The sequence below is a fragment of the Anolis sagrei genome, chromosome X (genome assembly GCF_037176765.1).
Source record: "Anolis sagrei isolate rAnoSag1 chromosome X, rAnoSag1.mat, whole genome shotgun sequence".
In the NCBI taxonomy this organism is placed as follows: Eukaryota; Metazoa; Chordata; class Lepidosauria; order Squamata; family Dactyloidae; genus Anolis; species Anolis sagrei.
Genome location: NC_090034.1, coordinates 23,847,948 through 23,864,123, shown reverse-complemented (window position 1 = coordinate 23,864,123; position 16,176 = coordinate 23,847,948). Strand labels below are relative to the sequence as shown.

Genomic DNA, 16,176 nt, shown 5'->3' with positions numbered 1-16,176 from the left:
TTTCTCCAAGTCTGAGGGTTGTCCACATCTGAGGTGCTGTTCTGTTGAGCCTCCCCGTAATGTTGGTGTGATATGGGCTGCGTGTCTAGGCCAGTGTGGTGTGTGGTGTCTAAGAACAGCTCAAGTTCCTGAATGTCCTTAAGGGTGTTAATACGGTCCTCGAGTTGTCGTATCCTGTGTTCCATGCGAGTGATCTGTGTACACTTGGGGCAGATGTAATTGAGTAATTGTAGTGTGAAAAAGCTGAACATGCCACAGCTTGTGCATGAGACAGGAAGTTTTGGTGTTTGTTCCATCTGGAGGTTGCTAATGACCTCCTCTTGGTGTGTGTTTGATGTTGTCTGTATGCAGGGGTGAAAGTATCGATACCATCGATCATGTTATCCTTCTGGGAAGGCTTGAGGGAATGGGGCTAGGACACACTGTGCTACAGTGGATATGGCAAATTATCACCTCATCCTGAAAAAATTATATTACCACCTCATCTGTTTTATAGGAAATCTGCAACAAAACAGGAGCTTTTTTGTTGAGTTCCAGGGCCAGAGAAGCAGATGGCAAAAGCAGAACGGCCTGCCTCAGGGGAGCGTGCTTGCTCCATCAATGTTTAACATTTACACAAATGCTCAGCCACTAACTACCAGAAGGGAGAAAGAGTTTCATCTATGCTCGTGCTATCACGAGCTTTGAAATGGTTGAACAGAAGCTCTCTGAAGCTTTAGGTGCTCTTTTTGCCTATTACAGGGAAAACCAACAGATTCCTAATCCACCTAAATGCAGATGTGTGCTTTACACCTTAAGAACAGGCAAACATCACGAGCTCCAAGATTACCTGGGAAGGAATCCCACTGGAACATTGCAGTACACCCAAATATCTGGAAGTCACTCTGGACCGGGCTCTGACTTACAAGAAGCACTTCTTGACTATCAAGCAAATAGTGGGTGCTAAAAATAATATCATACAAAAGCTGACTGGCACAACCTGGGGATCACAACCAGACACAATGAAGGCATCTGCCCTTGCGCTTTGCTATTGAATATGCATGCCCAGTGTGGAATATATCTCACCACGCAAAAACAGTGGACGTGGCTCTTAATGAGACATACCGCATTATCACAGGATGTCTATGCCAAAAACTGCTGGAGAAATTATACTGTTTAGTCGGTATTGCACCCACCTGACATCAGTCAAGAAGTAGCAGCCTGTAATGAAAGGCATTGATATCTCCAGCCCATTCTCTGTACGGATATTAAATCAAGAAACAGCTTTCTAAGATCTACAGAGATACTCACAGGAACACCTCAGCAAGCAAGAGTCCAAAACTGGCAGGCTAACACCCAGAACCTCAATCAGTGACTGAGACCAGATGGGAAACTCCCCCCAGGTGACTTGGATGGTACTGAACAGCTATGCTGTGGCACCATGAAATGCAGAACTAACCTTAAGAAATGGGGCTACAAAGTGGAGTCCACAACATGCGAGTGTGGAGAAAACCACAGACCACTTACTACAATGCAGTCTGAGCCCTGCCACATGCACAACTAAAGACCTTCTTACAGCAACACCAGAGGCACTTGAAGTGGCCAAGCTTCTGGTCAAAGGAAATTTAGTATAATGCCAAGTTTTCAACTTTGTTTGTGGCTTTTCATACTTTATAACTGCATTTTCACTTTGCTTCTGAGACAACAAATAAATAAATCAATATATTATCTTCTTTCTACCAATAGGATACTTTATTGTGACTCAGTTTGGGATTTTCTATTTTACATTTTAAACGTAGTATGTGTTCCATTTTGATTGAACAAGAGGCCTATGTAATCAATCATCTCCTTTCTACAATGGCCAACCAGAAGCCATTAAGCAATATTTAAGTTGATAAACCCCATTGGAAGTTAAGCAGATTAGTAGTCTCTGGCTTGTCATTTCCAAAAACAGCTATTCAGAACAAAATTGAACGAATTGCCCAAGAAATACGACAGTGACAGACACATAAATTAATTCATTTATTTGCCACACAAACTGCGAAATTGGTAAGATAAACATTTTTTCTCCTTAACCGCAGTATTGCCACTATGTACAAAATGTATGATAAAATCACTACACATATAAAAATACAGTATGCGTTACATATACTTACATACAGTACAATGTGCAAAACATGGCAAAGTTAGCATATGGAATTGATTTGTAGGACTGCAAGTATCAAATCCAAAGGCAACCGTGGCTTCCTTTCCAAAGACATGGAACTTGTTCGGGAGGCTCTGTTTTGCCAGAATAGATACCCTTCCTTAAACTAGCATTGAAACAAAGGGGTCTGTCTGTACACATTGGTATTGGTTTTGTTTTCCAAGTGAGGTGCTAAGACATCATTGTGATGATGAAAAGAAATGTTGATCAAAGCATAATTGTTAACGCAAGCTAGAGAAAGGAAACGATCGCTTTTACATTTGTTGAGCATGGGTTTTTATGTTCAGTTTCAGAGCCAACAAAATATGGCTGGACATGAAATCTCTAAAGCAACTTATAAGACACCTGAATTTTCAGTCTGGAAAAAAATTCCTATCCTGGGGATATTTCCTGTAAAGGAGTGTATTTTCATAGTAGTAGAAGTAGTAACGTCTATGTTATTTTTGCACCCTATATGTGCCTTCAAGTCGGTTGATTTATGTGAGCGCCATGGATGTCATCTTTTCTCACTCATTTAAATGCTCTGGGATCTTAAAATCGTACTGGGTTAAAATGGTGGGGTTCCTGGCTGAGTTTTAGAAGAAGGAAGGAAGGTCCTGAGTCGTCCTTCTTCAGAATTGTCATGTTTCTGCCCAATTTGTATGTTTGCATTATCATATTCTTTGCATGTTTACTATTTCTATGATTGATCTTATTATTATAATAATTATTAATAATTATTATACTTTTTCTCTTTAAAAAGGAGACTCAAAATGTCTATTTTTCTATTTTAATTATACTTTAAAAGAAGCCGTGGTGGCACAATGGGTTAAACCCTTGTGCTACTCAACTGCTGACCTGAAGGTGGGCCATTCAAATCCACAAGATGGGGTGAGCTCCCGTCTGTCAGCTCCAGCTCTTGCCAATGTAGCAGTTTGAAAACATGCCAATCTGAGTATATAAATGGGGACTGCTTCGGTAGGAAAAGGCAAAGAGACGCTCCAAGCAATCTTGCCGGCCACACAACCAGGAGATGACAACGCAGGCTCCTTGGCTTGAAAATGGAGAAAGCACCACCCCAGAGCCAGATATGAGCACCGCCTCCAGAAGCTGGAGATGAGAGGAGAAGCCTCTGCCTTTGTGTTTGTGTGTAATTGCATATTCATTTATTTTTAGTACCATATTTGTATCCTGCCTTTCTCAACCCCGAAGGGGACTCAAGGCAGCCTTACAAAGGTAACAATTCAATGCTGCATGTATACAGACATTAATGGATAAACAAAATATTAAAATCATCCAATTAAAACATAACATTAAAACAACAATTAAAATTACATATATGACTGTAAAGGCATTGAATGTCTGCCTGTGTATGTAAAATGCTGTAATCTGCTCTGAGTCTCCAGGGGAGAAGGGAGGAATATAAAGTGTATTACAGTAGAGTCTCGCTTATCCAACATAAATGGGCCGGCAGAACATTTGATAAGCAAAAATGTTGGATAATAAGGAGGGATTAAGTAAAAGCCTATTAAATATCAAATATCAAATTACATTATGATTTTACAAATTAAGCACCAAAATATCATATTTTACAACAAATCGACAGAAAAAGCAGTTCAATAATTATTGTATTTACAAATTTAGCACCAAAACATTGCAATGCATTGAAACAGCTGTGGATCTGGGCAGGAGGCAGACTGCGTTGGATAATACAGAATGTTGGATGAGTGAAAGTTGAATAAGCAAGACCCTGCTATATTATTGTATTATTATTATGTTAACAGTATGTTTTAAATTCACATACTGATAAGGTTTTTAATGTTAGCCACTCTGAGTTACCTTTGGCAGAAAAAAGTAGTATATAAATACTGCTACTACTATGATTATGATTATGTGTTTTCAGCTATGTTGTAACCCGTCTCAAGACGAGGAGAGGCAGATAAGAAAAAAAATTGTTACTACTACTTTTATTATTATTACTACTACTAACAACAATGCATTTTGGTGACTCAAATGTTAGCCCTGTTTCTGGGTATATTCAGCCTGCTGATCCCAAAGGTTTTTCCCTATTGGCTCTAGTTTAGAGATACAGAATGTAATGCCATCTACCAGTCACCTTCCCATAGCAACCATATCTAGGAAACTAGAGCTGATACACTCTCTCCAATGCAATTTTCTGAATCAGTGCCCTAAATAACCCCAGGAACAGGCCCAAACAGCAAGACACCAAATTTATTTCTTTTGTTGGGCTGTGTAACAATCATCATCTCTATTCAGCTTCAGCCACATAGAACAGAATGGCTAGCACTGAAATGCAGTTGAATTAGATCTATGATGAATTAGCTGTAAAAAGTGTTCCAGTCATAAACCTTAATCAGAGATGCATTATTATTTGAACAGATGCCATAATTTGTATCACACAACCCTCCAGATGTTGGAGTGCAAGCCCCATCTGCTCCAGCCAGCATAGCCAATGGTGCAGCATGCTAGGAGCTGGAGTCCTTAATGCTTTCTGTTCTTGCAACTCAGCATCGGGAGAAAGCAATGGCAAACTTCTTCCAAACAGACCTTACCAAGGAAACCCAGTGAGAGGTTTATCTTAGATTGGAAATGAATTGAAGGTGCTCCAAATTTCCCATCTGAGCAAAACCTTCATTGCTAATACTATTCAATGTTTGTCTAAAACCATTTTCAATCTTGTTTGCAATTCAGGTAGAAACCAAGTGAAGTTATTTTGCACCCAGTATAAACTGGATTCAAATAGGCTTTGAAAGAAGGTTTTAAAGATGAAGTCAAAGGCTGCTGTGGTTTTTAGTTTTGAATCTGCTTTTATGTTTTTAAAGTGAATTGTTTTAAATACTAATGATATTTAATTCTATTTTAATCTTTGTATATTTGTATATTTTAAAATTGTATTGAAATATTTTAATGTAAGCTACTTTGAGTCTCCTTTGTGGAGAGAAAAAGTGAGATGTAAATAAAGTAATAATGATAATAATAATGATGATGATACTAAATTGGACTTAAGCCATGATCCCTCTGTCAACAATCTTACAAAAAACAAACCTCGGCTATCAAACGTCTCAGAGATCTCACAAAATTTCACATTTGCTGTACATGGATGACCTGAAGCTGTATGGGAAAACCGAAATGGAAATCCAGTCTCTGACTAACACTGTCCAAATCTTTAGCACGGATATCAACATGGAGTTTGGTTTGGACAAATGTTCGACAGCGGCACCGAAGAAGGGAAAAATCATTGAAAGTGAGGGCATTAATATGCCCAATGGCCAAGTGATAAAGTGTCACCAGTCAGAGACCTATAAATATCTGGGCATACTATAGCTGGACAACATCAAACATGAACATGTGAAAACTGTGGTCAGCAAAGAATACATTCAAAGGCCAGACAAATTCTCAAAAGCAAGCTCAATGGAGGCAATACCATCAAGGCCCTAAACACCTGGGCCATACCTGTCATAAGATATACTGCTGGCATCGTAAACTGTACACAGGCAGAACTGGAGAATTTGGACAGAAAAACAAGAAAACTCATGACCATTCATAATTCATTACATCCTCGCAGTGATGTTGACCGGCTCTATCTGCCTAGAAAGTCTGGTGGCAGAGGACTTTTACAAGTAAAATAAGCAGTCGAAGAAGAAAAACCTGCCCTGGCAGAATATGTAAAGGAAAGCCAAGAACCTGCTTTAATTGAAGTCAATAATCGGAAACTTCTCAAAGCACAGCAAAGAACCAGTACAAGAAAACTGCACTCCAAACCAGAGCTGACAGCTGGCACAACAAAGCATTGCATGGGCAGTTACTTGAGAAGATTGAAGGAAAAGTTGACAAGGAGAAGACCTGGTTATGGCTCATGAATGGAGCCCTGAAGAAGGAGACAGAAGGCCTGATTCTTGCAGCCCAGGAGCAAGCCATCAGAACCAACGCAACTAAGGCCAGGATTGAAAAATCAACGGATGACCCAAAATGCAGATTGTGTAAGGAAGCTGATGAAACCATGGACCATATTCTCAGTTGTTGCCAGAAAAATCACACAGACGGACTACAGAGGCACAACTCTGTGGCCCAGATGATTCACTGGAACTTATGCCACAAGTACCACCTACCAGCAGTAAATAATTGGTGGGATCATAAACCCACAAAGGTTGTGGAAAATGAACATGTAAAAATACTGTGGGACTTTCGAATCAAGACTGACAAAGTTTTGGAACACAATACACCAGACATCACGATTGTGGAAAAGAAAAAAGTCTGGATTATTGATGTCACCACACCGGGTGACAGTCGCATTGAGGAAAAACAGGAAAAATTCAGCCGCTATTAAGACCTCAAAATTGAACTGCAAAGGCTCTGGCATAAACCAGTACAGGTGGTCCCAATGGTCATTGACGCACTGGGTGCTGTGCCAAAAAATCTCAGTCGGCATTTGGAAACAATAAACATTGATAAAATCATGATCTGTCAACTGCAAAAGGCCACCTTACTATGCTGTGACATACTGTGCTTTTGTGTCAATAATAATAATAATAATAATAATAATAATAATAATAATAAATTGGACTTAAGTCCTAGACTTAACTGAGTCATCATGATGACTGTATGGATGCTATCTGTAAAAGATGCCCTCATTATCTTCTCAATGTATTTTTTCTTTCAATACTTCAACTATCTAACCTGCCTTGAATCATGAGGAGAGGCAGGTAAGAAATAAAAGTATTATTATTATTATTATTATTATTATTATTATTATTACTACTACTACTACTATTGGCACTTGGAAACATTTCAGGCATTTCCATTAATGCAAATTCATCAAGAAGCACGAGCAGCAGTTTCTTTTCTGGAGTTTCTTTGAATTTCGGGGTATCCTCAAAAGCACCAATGGTATGTGGCACAACTTTATTGGCATACCTCACCATTAAGCAATAATTACTGTATAATCAATACAATGTGGGATTCTAACTAGGTACACACGGAGGTCCATCAAATCAGACCAAGAAAACAGATAACTCTTCGGCTATTGATGTACTACTGAAAATATCAAATATGCCTTTGAGAAATCTATTTCGAAAGCAGATGCTTCCCTAATATATGTAACTGCAGGAGCTGGGTATGTTTAGCCTGCAGAAGAGAAGGCTGAGAGGAGGCGTGATGAGGATCATGTATAAAGATGTGAGGGGAAGTCATAGGAAAAAGGGAGCAAGCTTGTTTTCTGCTGCCCTGGAGGCTAGGACACGGAACAATGACTTCAAGCTACAGGAAAGGAGATGCCATTAGGAAGAACTTCCTCACTGTGAGAGCTGTTCAGCGGTGGAACTCTCTGTCCTAGACTGTGGTGGAGGCTTCTTCTTTGGAGGCTTTGAAACAGAGGCTGGATGGCCACCTGTCAGGGGTGCTTTGAATGCGATTTTCCTGCTTCTTGGCAAGGGGATGGACTAGATGGCCTATAAATTCTCTTCCAACTCTATGATTCTATGAAATGGCCTAGTATTGAGCATGACTATGTGATATGTAAGTAAACTGCATCATAAAATAAGCTTGATTCCCAAGGTTGGATGGGTGCAAACTAACATAATAGATTTGGGAACTGGAAGGAAGAAAGCAGATCTGGATATATTAGAGATTTTGGGGTGATTTTCAGTAGATCCAACAGGGCTTCTGACTCCTCGTAACAACAGAAATAACAAAAACAAAAACCCACCACAAATTCTAAGAAAGCTTGGCTAAGCAGAATTATATATCGAATTGAGAGAATATGTGTGATTTATACAAACTTTTTAGTTCTATTTTTTAAAAAAATCTTGAATTCAACATTCATGTCTTTTTTTTTACAAAGATTTCAAGGTTCTAGTGAAAAGCAAAGCAGATTCTGCAAAGCTGAAACCTGCCTCCTTCTGACAGATTTAACTGCAAGAATTTCATTGTAGATATGATCTGGGCTTGTTCCCATGTCACCTTTTGTTACCTTTCTGCTGCATAACAGGAGTCAATTGATTTTTCCCCCAGCAGCTTCCTAGGTAAAGATAAAGGTTTCCCCTTGACATTAAGTCTAATCATGTCCAACTCTGGGAGGTGCTGTGCATCTCCATTTCTAAGCTGAAGAGCCGGCATTGTCTGTAGACACCTCCAAGGTCATGTGACTGGCATGACTACATAGAGCGTTGTTAGCTTCCCACCAGAGTGGTACTTATGGATCCATTCACATTCGCATGTTATCAATCTGCTAGGTTGGCAGAAGCTCACCCTGCTCCCTGGATTCAACTTGCCAATCTTTCAGTCAGCAAGTTCAGCAATTTAGCGGTTTAACCCAGTGGTTTAAGATGTTCCTAAATAGCTTTCAGTAGGTAGAACCTGTTATTATGAGGAACATCATTAAATTCTCATGAACATTTATGTTAATTAAAAAAAATATGTGAATGGAATGGTTCTGTTAGAAGGAGGCTTACTTCATATTGATGAAAAAAGTATAACTTTGTATATTGGAAATGTCTATACTACGATCCATTTTTTAAAAAAAAGATTTATAATGTCTTGCATTACAAAAATTATTAAGTGCACAAAACTACTCGAGCAATCTATGAGATATGTTTGCAATTATATATATATATATATATATATATATATATATATATATATATGAGAAATTGCAAACATATGGTGAATATTACCATCAAATGCAAAACATGTTTTTTATTGTTTTAAAAAATGTAATAAAGCTCTATTCTGAAATGTACAGAAAAATGCCAAACTCATGCCCACTCTTTTATGGAGGAAAGTTCCACAAAACTTATCACGTTCCTGAATGGATTGTTTCCTGGGCATTGCTTTCTTTTGCACATTCTCCCGCCGTCTGAAAAGCCCATGGAGCATGAGCATGCAAGGAAGCAATGGACAATATTGCCAAAAGTAGACATATTTACAGATACTCTGCCAAGTGGGCAAGAGTTGGATGGCAAGTCTGCAGTCGGAAGATGATTTTAAAAAGCTAGAGATTGACTTACCTACAGGGAAACATGGCAAAATAAGCCACTGGCTTACATTGCTTAACAAAGTGCTTCTCAAAATGTACATCATAACCATCAAGTAAGTTCGAGCTTGTTTTGGGGCTGTAGACATAACAGGGGTGTTTTCCTCCATCCTATTTTCAGGGATCTGTTTTTACTGGGCTGACAAGTCGCCTATACTGGCTTAGTGGCTTGCTCAAACTCTATTGAGATATATCAGCCTAGATACCTATGAATTAAAAGTATCTATAAAAGTCAAAGTATGCCTGTCTATCTCTCTGTGCCACAAAGATGAAGTGGCCCTTTGTGATATCACTGGACTGGCTGTTGAAGGCTTTCATGGCCAGAATCACTGGGTTGCTGTGAGTTTTCTGGGCTGTATGGCCATGTTCCAGAAGGATTCTCTCCTAACGTTTCGCCCACATCTATGGCAGGCATCCTCAGAGGTTGTGAGGTTTGTTGGAAACTAAGCAGGTGAGGTTTATATATCTGTGGAATGTCCAGGGTGGGAGAACAAACTCTTGTCTGCTTGAGGCAAGTGTAAATGTTGCAATTGGCCACCTTGTTTAGCAGTGAATGGCTTTGCAGCTGAGGTGAAAGGAAAGAGAAAGACAGACTGAGAGCAAAGGGGCCGTGGTCCCTGCCAGGTATATATGCTGGTAAAATATAAATGCATCTTCTTCTTTGGATTTCCTGAACCCTGTTTCCTGTCCATTTGTTGTAATGAGTTCTAAACACAGACAGTAAGTTAATCTCATGTCTATTGTTTTTGGACTGGATATATAAACACACTAACCAGAAAAAGGCCATCAAAACATTACACATATATAAATTCAAACCAGATATTGTGGGAGAAGATGATACTAAAAATCACTGGGAGACATAAAGCACCTCAAACAGCCCCATTAAAGGATGGCCATGGAATGGTTAAAGCTGTGTTTTCAATACATCCAATATGTATTAAGCTTAAGTTTAAGCCATAAATGAAGGCAACAAAAATTAAAATGTGGCTTTTATACATTGTTGAATCCAATTACTGAATGTACAACCCACAAACTTTTTTATTTTTGGTGTAAAACTGCTCTGACATCTGGAAGGTGGTTTTTTGTTTGTTTTACAATTTCAAACCTAACCTATATTGGGATCTTCACAGTTGTGACTTCAAGAGAAAATAAATGGAACATATGCATTGGAAATGTGAAATTGGCTCAAAACACTACACTGGACAACACTAAATAAGTACAAAGCAATGCAATCTTTTTCACGATACTGCTTACGGTTAGAAATGGGAAGGATTTTCTGACAGAAGTGCCTGCTGAACTATATTTTGTTTGTCATAATGTTTGGAAATAACATTATAATGTTTGCAAATAAAATAGGAAGCAGGGAATCTATTTTGTTTCAGCTGTTCAGACTATGAGAGATTCTAGTACATGCAGCTAGATATACTGATATATCCTGTTTCTTCAGGTTCAAATGACCAGCGGTTGCTCAGTGGAGAAGCACATAATTCACATGCAGAAAACTCCCAGGTAAAGGAGAAAATGATTGGAAGTATCTCTGAAAAAAGATTGGTAGGTGCAGGATTCAATATAGATATAAATATACCCATTAGCTAATAAAAGCATGAACCTCTAAAACAGACAAATACCACAGGCAGCAAAAAGCACCCTTTTAGTAGAGGCAATCCATCTTGTTAGATCAGGAAAATGTATATGCTTCTTATATACATCTTTATTTACCCACTTAACATATTCCAAAAGTAATTAATTGATTTTAGACATTACCTGTCTTGAAGGTGAAGTTGTGACCTTTCACCTGGGTTCATTTTCCATTCAATTATAAAAGTACTATTCAGAGACTGCAGGATGAAATCCAAGTTTAAGAGGAAATGGCAAGGAGCACGGCTCAACACAAGCAGTGCTACCATTAGAAACAAATAATCCATTAGCTGTAATAAAATAGCAGCCTTTGTAAATTGCCTTTGGATCAGAACGGATAATGACGTTTTTTTTTTAAAAAAGTCAAGAATAAGTCATGAACAATTTGAAATAAAAGGCCAAATTTCAAGCATTTGAAAAAATCTGTTCTCTTTGGGTCAGCTAGCTCAGAGTAGTCCTACTGTTCAGATAGCTCAGCCTGAACCATAGGATTATTATGCCCAAATAGATAATACTCTGCTTTTTTTTTTTTTTTTTTTTACAATGAATAATTATTTCCCCTGCCCTCCAGCTTCGACCATTTTAAAACATCCCACTGGTTTTCTTCAGTTTCTTCTGGAATGTTTTAGTGCCATAATATTATGTTGTTGTCCAGATAGATTTACGCTGTTATTTACAATGCATGATGCCCCCCTCCCCCCCAACTCCTCAGCTTCCTTTCACCATGTGCAGCTATATGTTTTCGGAAGACTGCAAAGCCCTCTTCTTATAATTTTATCTTAGCGGAACATCACTCTTTGTTTTTGCTACTTACACTTTTCATTTTTCTTTTTACAAACAATCTTTGTTGAACCTGAAAGACAATGGACCAGCATTGTGACACATATCCTGAAAACCCACGATTGAGCAATTGAGCTTTGCCTCTTGGGTTAATCCCAGTGCAACTGCAGATCCTGTGAATCGAAAAAATCTGTGGAAAACACACTTGGAGACGTCGAGTCGAGAGGCGTTAACCCTGATGAAGCGTTTGGCATCGTAATGTCTAACCACTCCATGCTGTCTAAATTGGTATCTGGAAGGTCGAGGGACAAGCAGGGATTATTTGAAGCATTGAACGGCAAGTCAGATATTTCCATAGGTGACTGGGAGTGATTGAGTAAGTCAGAATGATTCAGGAGGTCATCCTGAAGGTCCTCAATGAGGGAGAAAGCGTCTCCATCCTTGGAATTGCTTGTGAGTTGAGGCATTCCGTTCCCGGAGGGCAGCGTTCCTTCCAGGAGGGCTTCTAGCTGGTTCTCCAAGCATAGAGAGGAATCACTTGCTGGTCCAAAGGAGAGCGGAGGGGCCATTTGTACCCGTGGTGGTGGACGAGAGACCACTGTGTTCACTGGCATTGTGCTGATATTGGCAGTAACTGGGGTCATTTTGGAAATCAGAGCAGACTCTTCCTTGGTAGGCATGAAAATTTCTGTTTGAAAAATAAATCAGGATTAGGTTCTTTTTGATGCATCCATAGCAAAATTAATAAAGGATCCCTTTCCAACATTGACTTGTTGCTAGTTTTGACATTTTGGACCTGCTGAATTCTAAAAGGATACTGCAAATTACAGATTGCCAAGGCAAAAAGCAAATCAGACTCATATATTACATACGTCCTATGCTAAACAAAGGTATCCCTGTTGGGATCAGGAAATGTGTGAAGGGAATTTCACAAAGTTAGAAAGGGTTAAAAAGAAAATGTAAATAGAGAGAGATGGGAGGGAGAAGGAAGAATGTGTCGAAATTGTTTGGGAACAAAGGAGATATTTACAGAAAAAAGAAAAAAGGGTGTTTATAAAAGAAAAAAGACACAAAGGTGTTGAAGCTCTGAGAAGGAAAATTATAAACAGGGGAAGAAGAAAGCTTTGATTTCTTGGCTTGTATGAAGGTGCGTGTTTGAGTCAACTGAGACTATAAAATCCATGATCCAGAGACAGTCCAATGTGGAACTTTTCTTGATGCTTATCTGGGCTTGCCTTGATTGTAACCATCCCTTACTTAATATTTTGCTGAAGAATTAAACTATGGTATTTTAATCTCCTCAATCTCTACTCTTTAACTGGGAAGTAACAAGATCTAGACATAGGTAAGGGGGCACCGTACATGAACATCATAGCTATTAATAGGTTTTCATCACTTTTAAGCATTTAAACTGTTTCTCTTTTAATATTGCTAATATTTAACTCTATTTTAACATTCATACATTTTTAGGTTTAAAATGGTATTGTATTGGTTTTAGCATAAGCCACTTTCAGTCTCTTCTTAGATTAATAATAATAATAATAATAACAACAACATAAAATGGCCTCCCTTCAATAGAAAGTCTACCATATGTGACTTCAGTTGTATCAACTGTTTTCAAATTGGCAAAGGCAGGCTTTACAAAATTTTCAATTGCATGAGTTTAGTGACTTGAAGACACAGGATCTCAGTTCAAAACCATGGGTTTAAAATTAATTAATGGAACCAATTGCAATTTTTTTTTAAATTTCCTAGTTAACTATCAGGTGCACCAGATGGTTCAGAGATAGGTGCAGTTAAAGATTATTCATACAGTCAAGTAAATATTACATTAACGAGTTTCCTTCTATGCTAAATAATAAAGCTCTATTCAACTAACACAACTTCTGCTGTGCTCTCACCATTTAGGATGACCGCAGGTAGCCCCAGTCATAATCCAGTTCAGGATTGGACAACCTAATAATGTCCAGATGTTCTGGACCACAAGAACTATAACCTCAGCATGGTTGGGGGGGGGTCAAGGGAATTAACATTCAAACATCTGGAGTCCACCAGATGTTCTGGGCCTGAGCTTTCCAAACATTTCATGTTGGTGACACACTTTTTAAATATATGCATCATTTCACAACACAGTAATTTAGTTTTACTAGCAAAACAGAGGTTAAACCAACCCGTTATAAGAAATATAGATACATACATAAAGCGCAATAATGAAATGTATAAGGACACAAGGTATTACATTTCATTTATATTTTAAAAATATATATGATTCATGGCTTATTTCATATAGACTCAGAGGTTTTTTCTTTACATTTGTGTGACAAAACTACACATTGCAACCAACTCACTAATGTACCAGGACACAACAGTTTGTAAAGCTCTCTAAACTAAAAAGAATCAAGATCTGGAACGTGTATCATATGCTTCATTGCAATCTGACTTACCTCCACTCTTGATGAGGATATCAAAGAGGTCATCCATTTGCTGGCTGTGTGCACTAGAAATCTGTAATACAGAGGATTTTTTTGGTTTATATATTTTACATTTTTCACATAAATTCTTCTCTAATATATAAAGATCTTTTGTCTTCTGCATTGCAACATGATCACAACTGAGCCTGTATTCTCGTGCCTATAGTATACATTAAGGTTCTATTTTAAAATATGTATGTACTGAGTTCCTTTTTTCCCCCAAAAAAATCCTACGGATCAATGTGCATTCAAGGTTTGACTGCATACTAAGTGAAAAACAAGACTCTGCTCCTATGTGTAACTCATAAATAAAAGCATGCTTATTTGACGAGCAGCTAAAGCTTATCAATTGTTGCACCTCGCCGTATATCCTACCTCAGGCTGAGAAACCTGAAAGCTGCGTGTTTGTTTGACGGCTTCTTCGTAGCGCGGAGGGTCTTTTGTCAGCGTCACTGGACTGCTGAACAAAGGCTGTGGCAAAACGTAATGTTGGGGTTGAGATGGGGAGGGCGGCTGCAGGAAACACAAAATCAAATGTGTTGCAAAAGAGCCTGAAACTAATTCTCCAGAGTTGCAACCACCATTTCACCCATTTAGAACATTTTGTCTGACAGTTATTATATGGATGAGCATGCTTTGCGTATCTAGGCTCATTTCTTGAAACTCATTCCAATAAACATCAAAACCCATAATACTGATAAACAGTTACAACAAAACACAACACATTGCCTTCCAGGAAAGAAAAAAAGCACTTAAATTTTCTCAACACCTCCCTGGATCTCCTATTTTGATCTACTTTCAAATTGGATCATAACGTCTGGTAAAACCGCCCTGAGAGAGGTTTCCTCCCCTACCATGCAGCAATACAATAAGCATGTTTATTTAATGCTAATGATGAATCTGGTTTTAATGTATTTATTAGTTTGTCCTATATGTGAAAGACCATGGGTCTTTCACATACAGGACAAATAAACAAATACATTAAAACCAGATTATTAAATACAACGCAGAATACACCATTAAAATGCATAAACATAAACAATTAAAATGCTGCATAAACCAATAGTGAAGTGCACTCTTCAATACTACATGAAAGATTACATGGACTACCTCTTGCATAATGAAAAACCAAGTAAAAAGCAGTATTATTAAAGGGTTGTCGTAGGTTTTCCGGGCTATATGGCCATGTTCTAGAGGCATTTTCTCCTGACGTTTCGCCTGCATCTATAGCAAGCATCCTCAGAGGTAGTGAGGTCACCTCACTACCTCTGAGGATGCTTACCATAGATGCAGGCGAAACGTCAGGAGAAAATGCCTCTAGAACATGGCCATATAGCCCGGAAAACCTACAACAACCCAGTGATTCCGGCCATGAAAGCCTTCGACAATAGTATTATTAAAACTTAAGCAAGAAATTCTTTGGATATAAACAACCACACTAAATAATCATTCTAATAAAAACCTCCCCAGAACAGTCGACAGCAATATCAGTAATTAATCTTGCCTGGATTTTCTGTGTAAAAAGAGACACCTTGTAATTAACCCACAGCAATATGATTTTAGGGTTTTTGATTTCACTGTGTTCAGGTTTCTTAAAATCAGAATTCTTCTGTGCAAAAGAGACAGGTACTGCCTTCTCATAAGTTGTCCTACAAGATTCTGTGGAAACAGTGGTGCAATACACTAAACCAGTCCAATGTAGAAGCTTCTCATCAACACTCTACATACCTTCTGGGGCGCACTGGGCCCATTGTGAATCAAAGGGACCTGGTTTCCTGAGGGAAATGTGGTATTTGATGCCTGATTAAACAAGGATTGCTGTAGTGTTGTAACAGAATGATTCTGACAAGGAAATGCTGCATTCGATGAGGTAGGAATTACCTGAAAAAACATGTTTTTTTAAAATACTCCTTTTGTCTGAACAGGGTTTATAACAGCAATGACACGTTTTGGACAAATTCCTCCTAATATAGCCAGCAATTATTAGGACAAATCTGAGAATCAAAAAGGTCCCATTTTCCAACATCACTGAGGTGTTTCCAGAATCCAAGTTCTCTTTAACAAGACAGTTT

General features: G+C 38.4%; 1 protein-coding gene across 2 annotated transcripts in view; it reads right to left on the bottom strand.

Moving 5' to 3' along the window:
- Positions 1-10,235: 10,235 nt before the first annotated feature.
- The window catches only part of MRTFB (myocardin related transcription factor B), a 56,720-nt gene continuing 50,779 nt past the window's right edge, over positions 10,236-16,176 (bottom strand). For both annotated transcript variants that reach the window (XM_060786356.2, XM_060786355.2), the window contains exons 12-15: positions 15,833-15,985; positions 14,480-14,617; positions 14,078-14,138; positions 10,236-12,321 (exon numbers count right to left, since the gene is read on the bottom strand). In XM_060786356.2, coding sequence (XP_060642339.2) covers positions 11,783-12,321; positions 14,078-14,138; positions 14,480-14,617; positions 15,833-15,985 — 891 coding nt within the window. In that variant the 3' untranslated portion in view covers positions 10,236-11,782. The remainder of the gene's footprint in view (positions 12,322-14,077; positions 14,139-14,479; positions 14,618-15,832; positions 15,986-16,176) is intronic.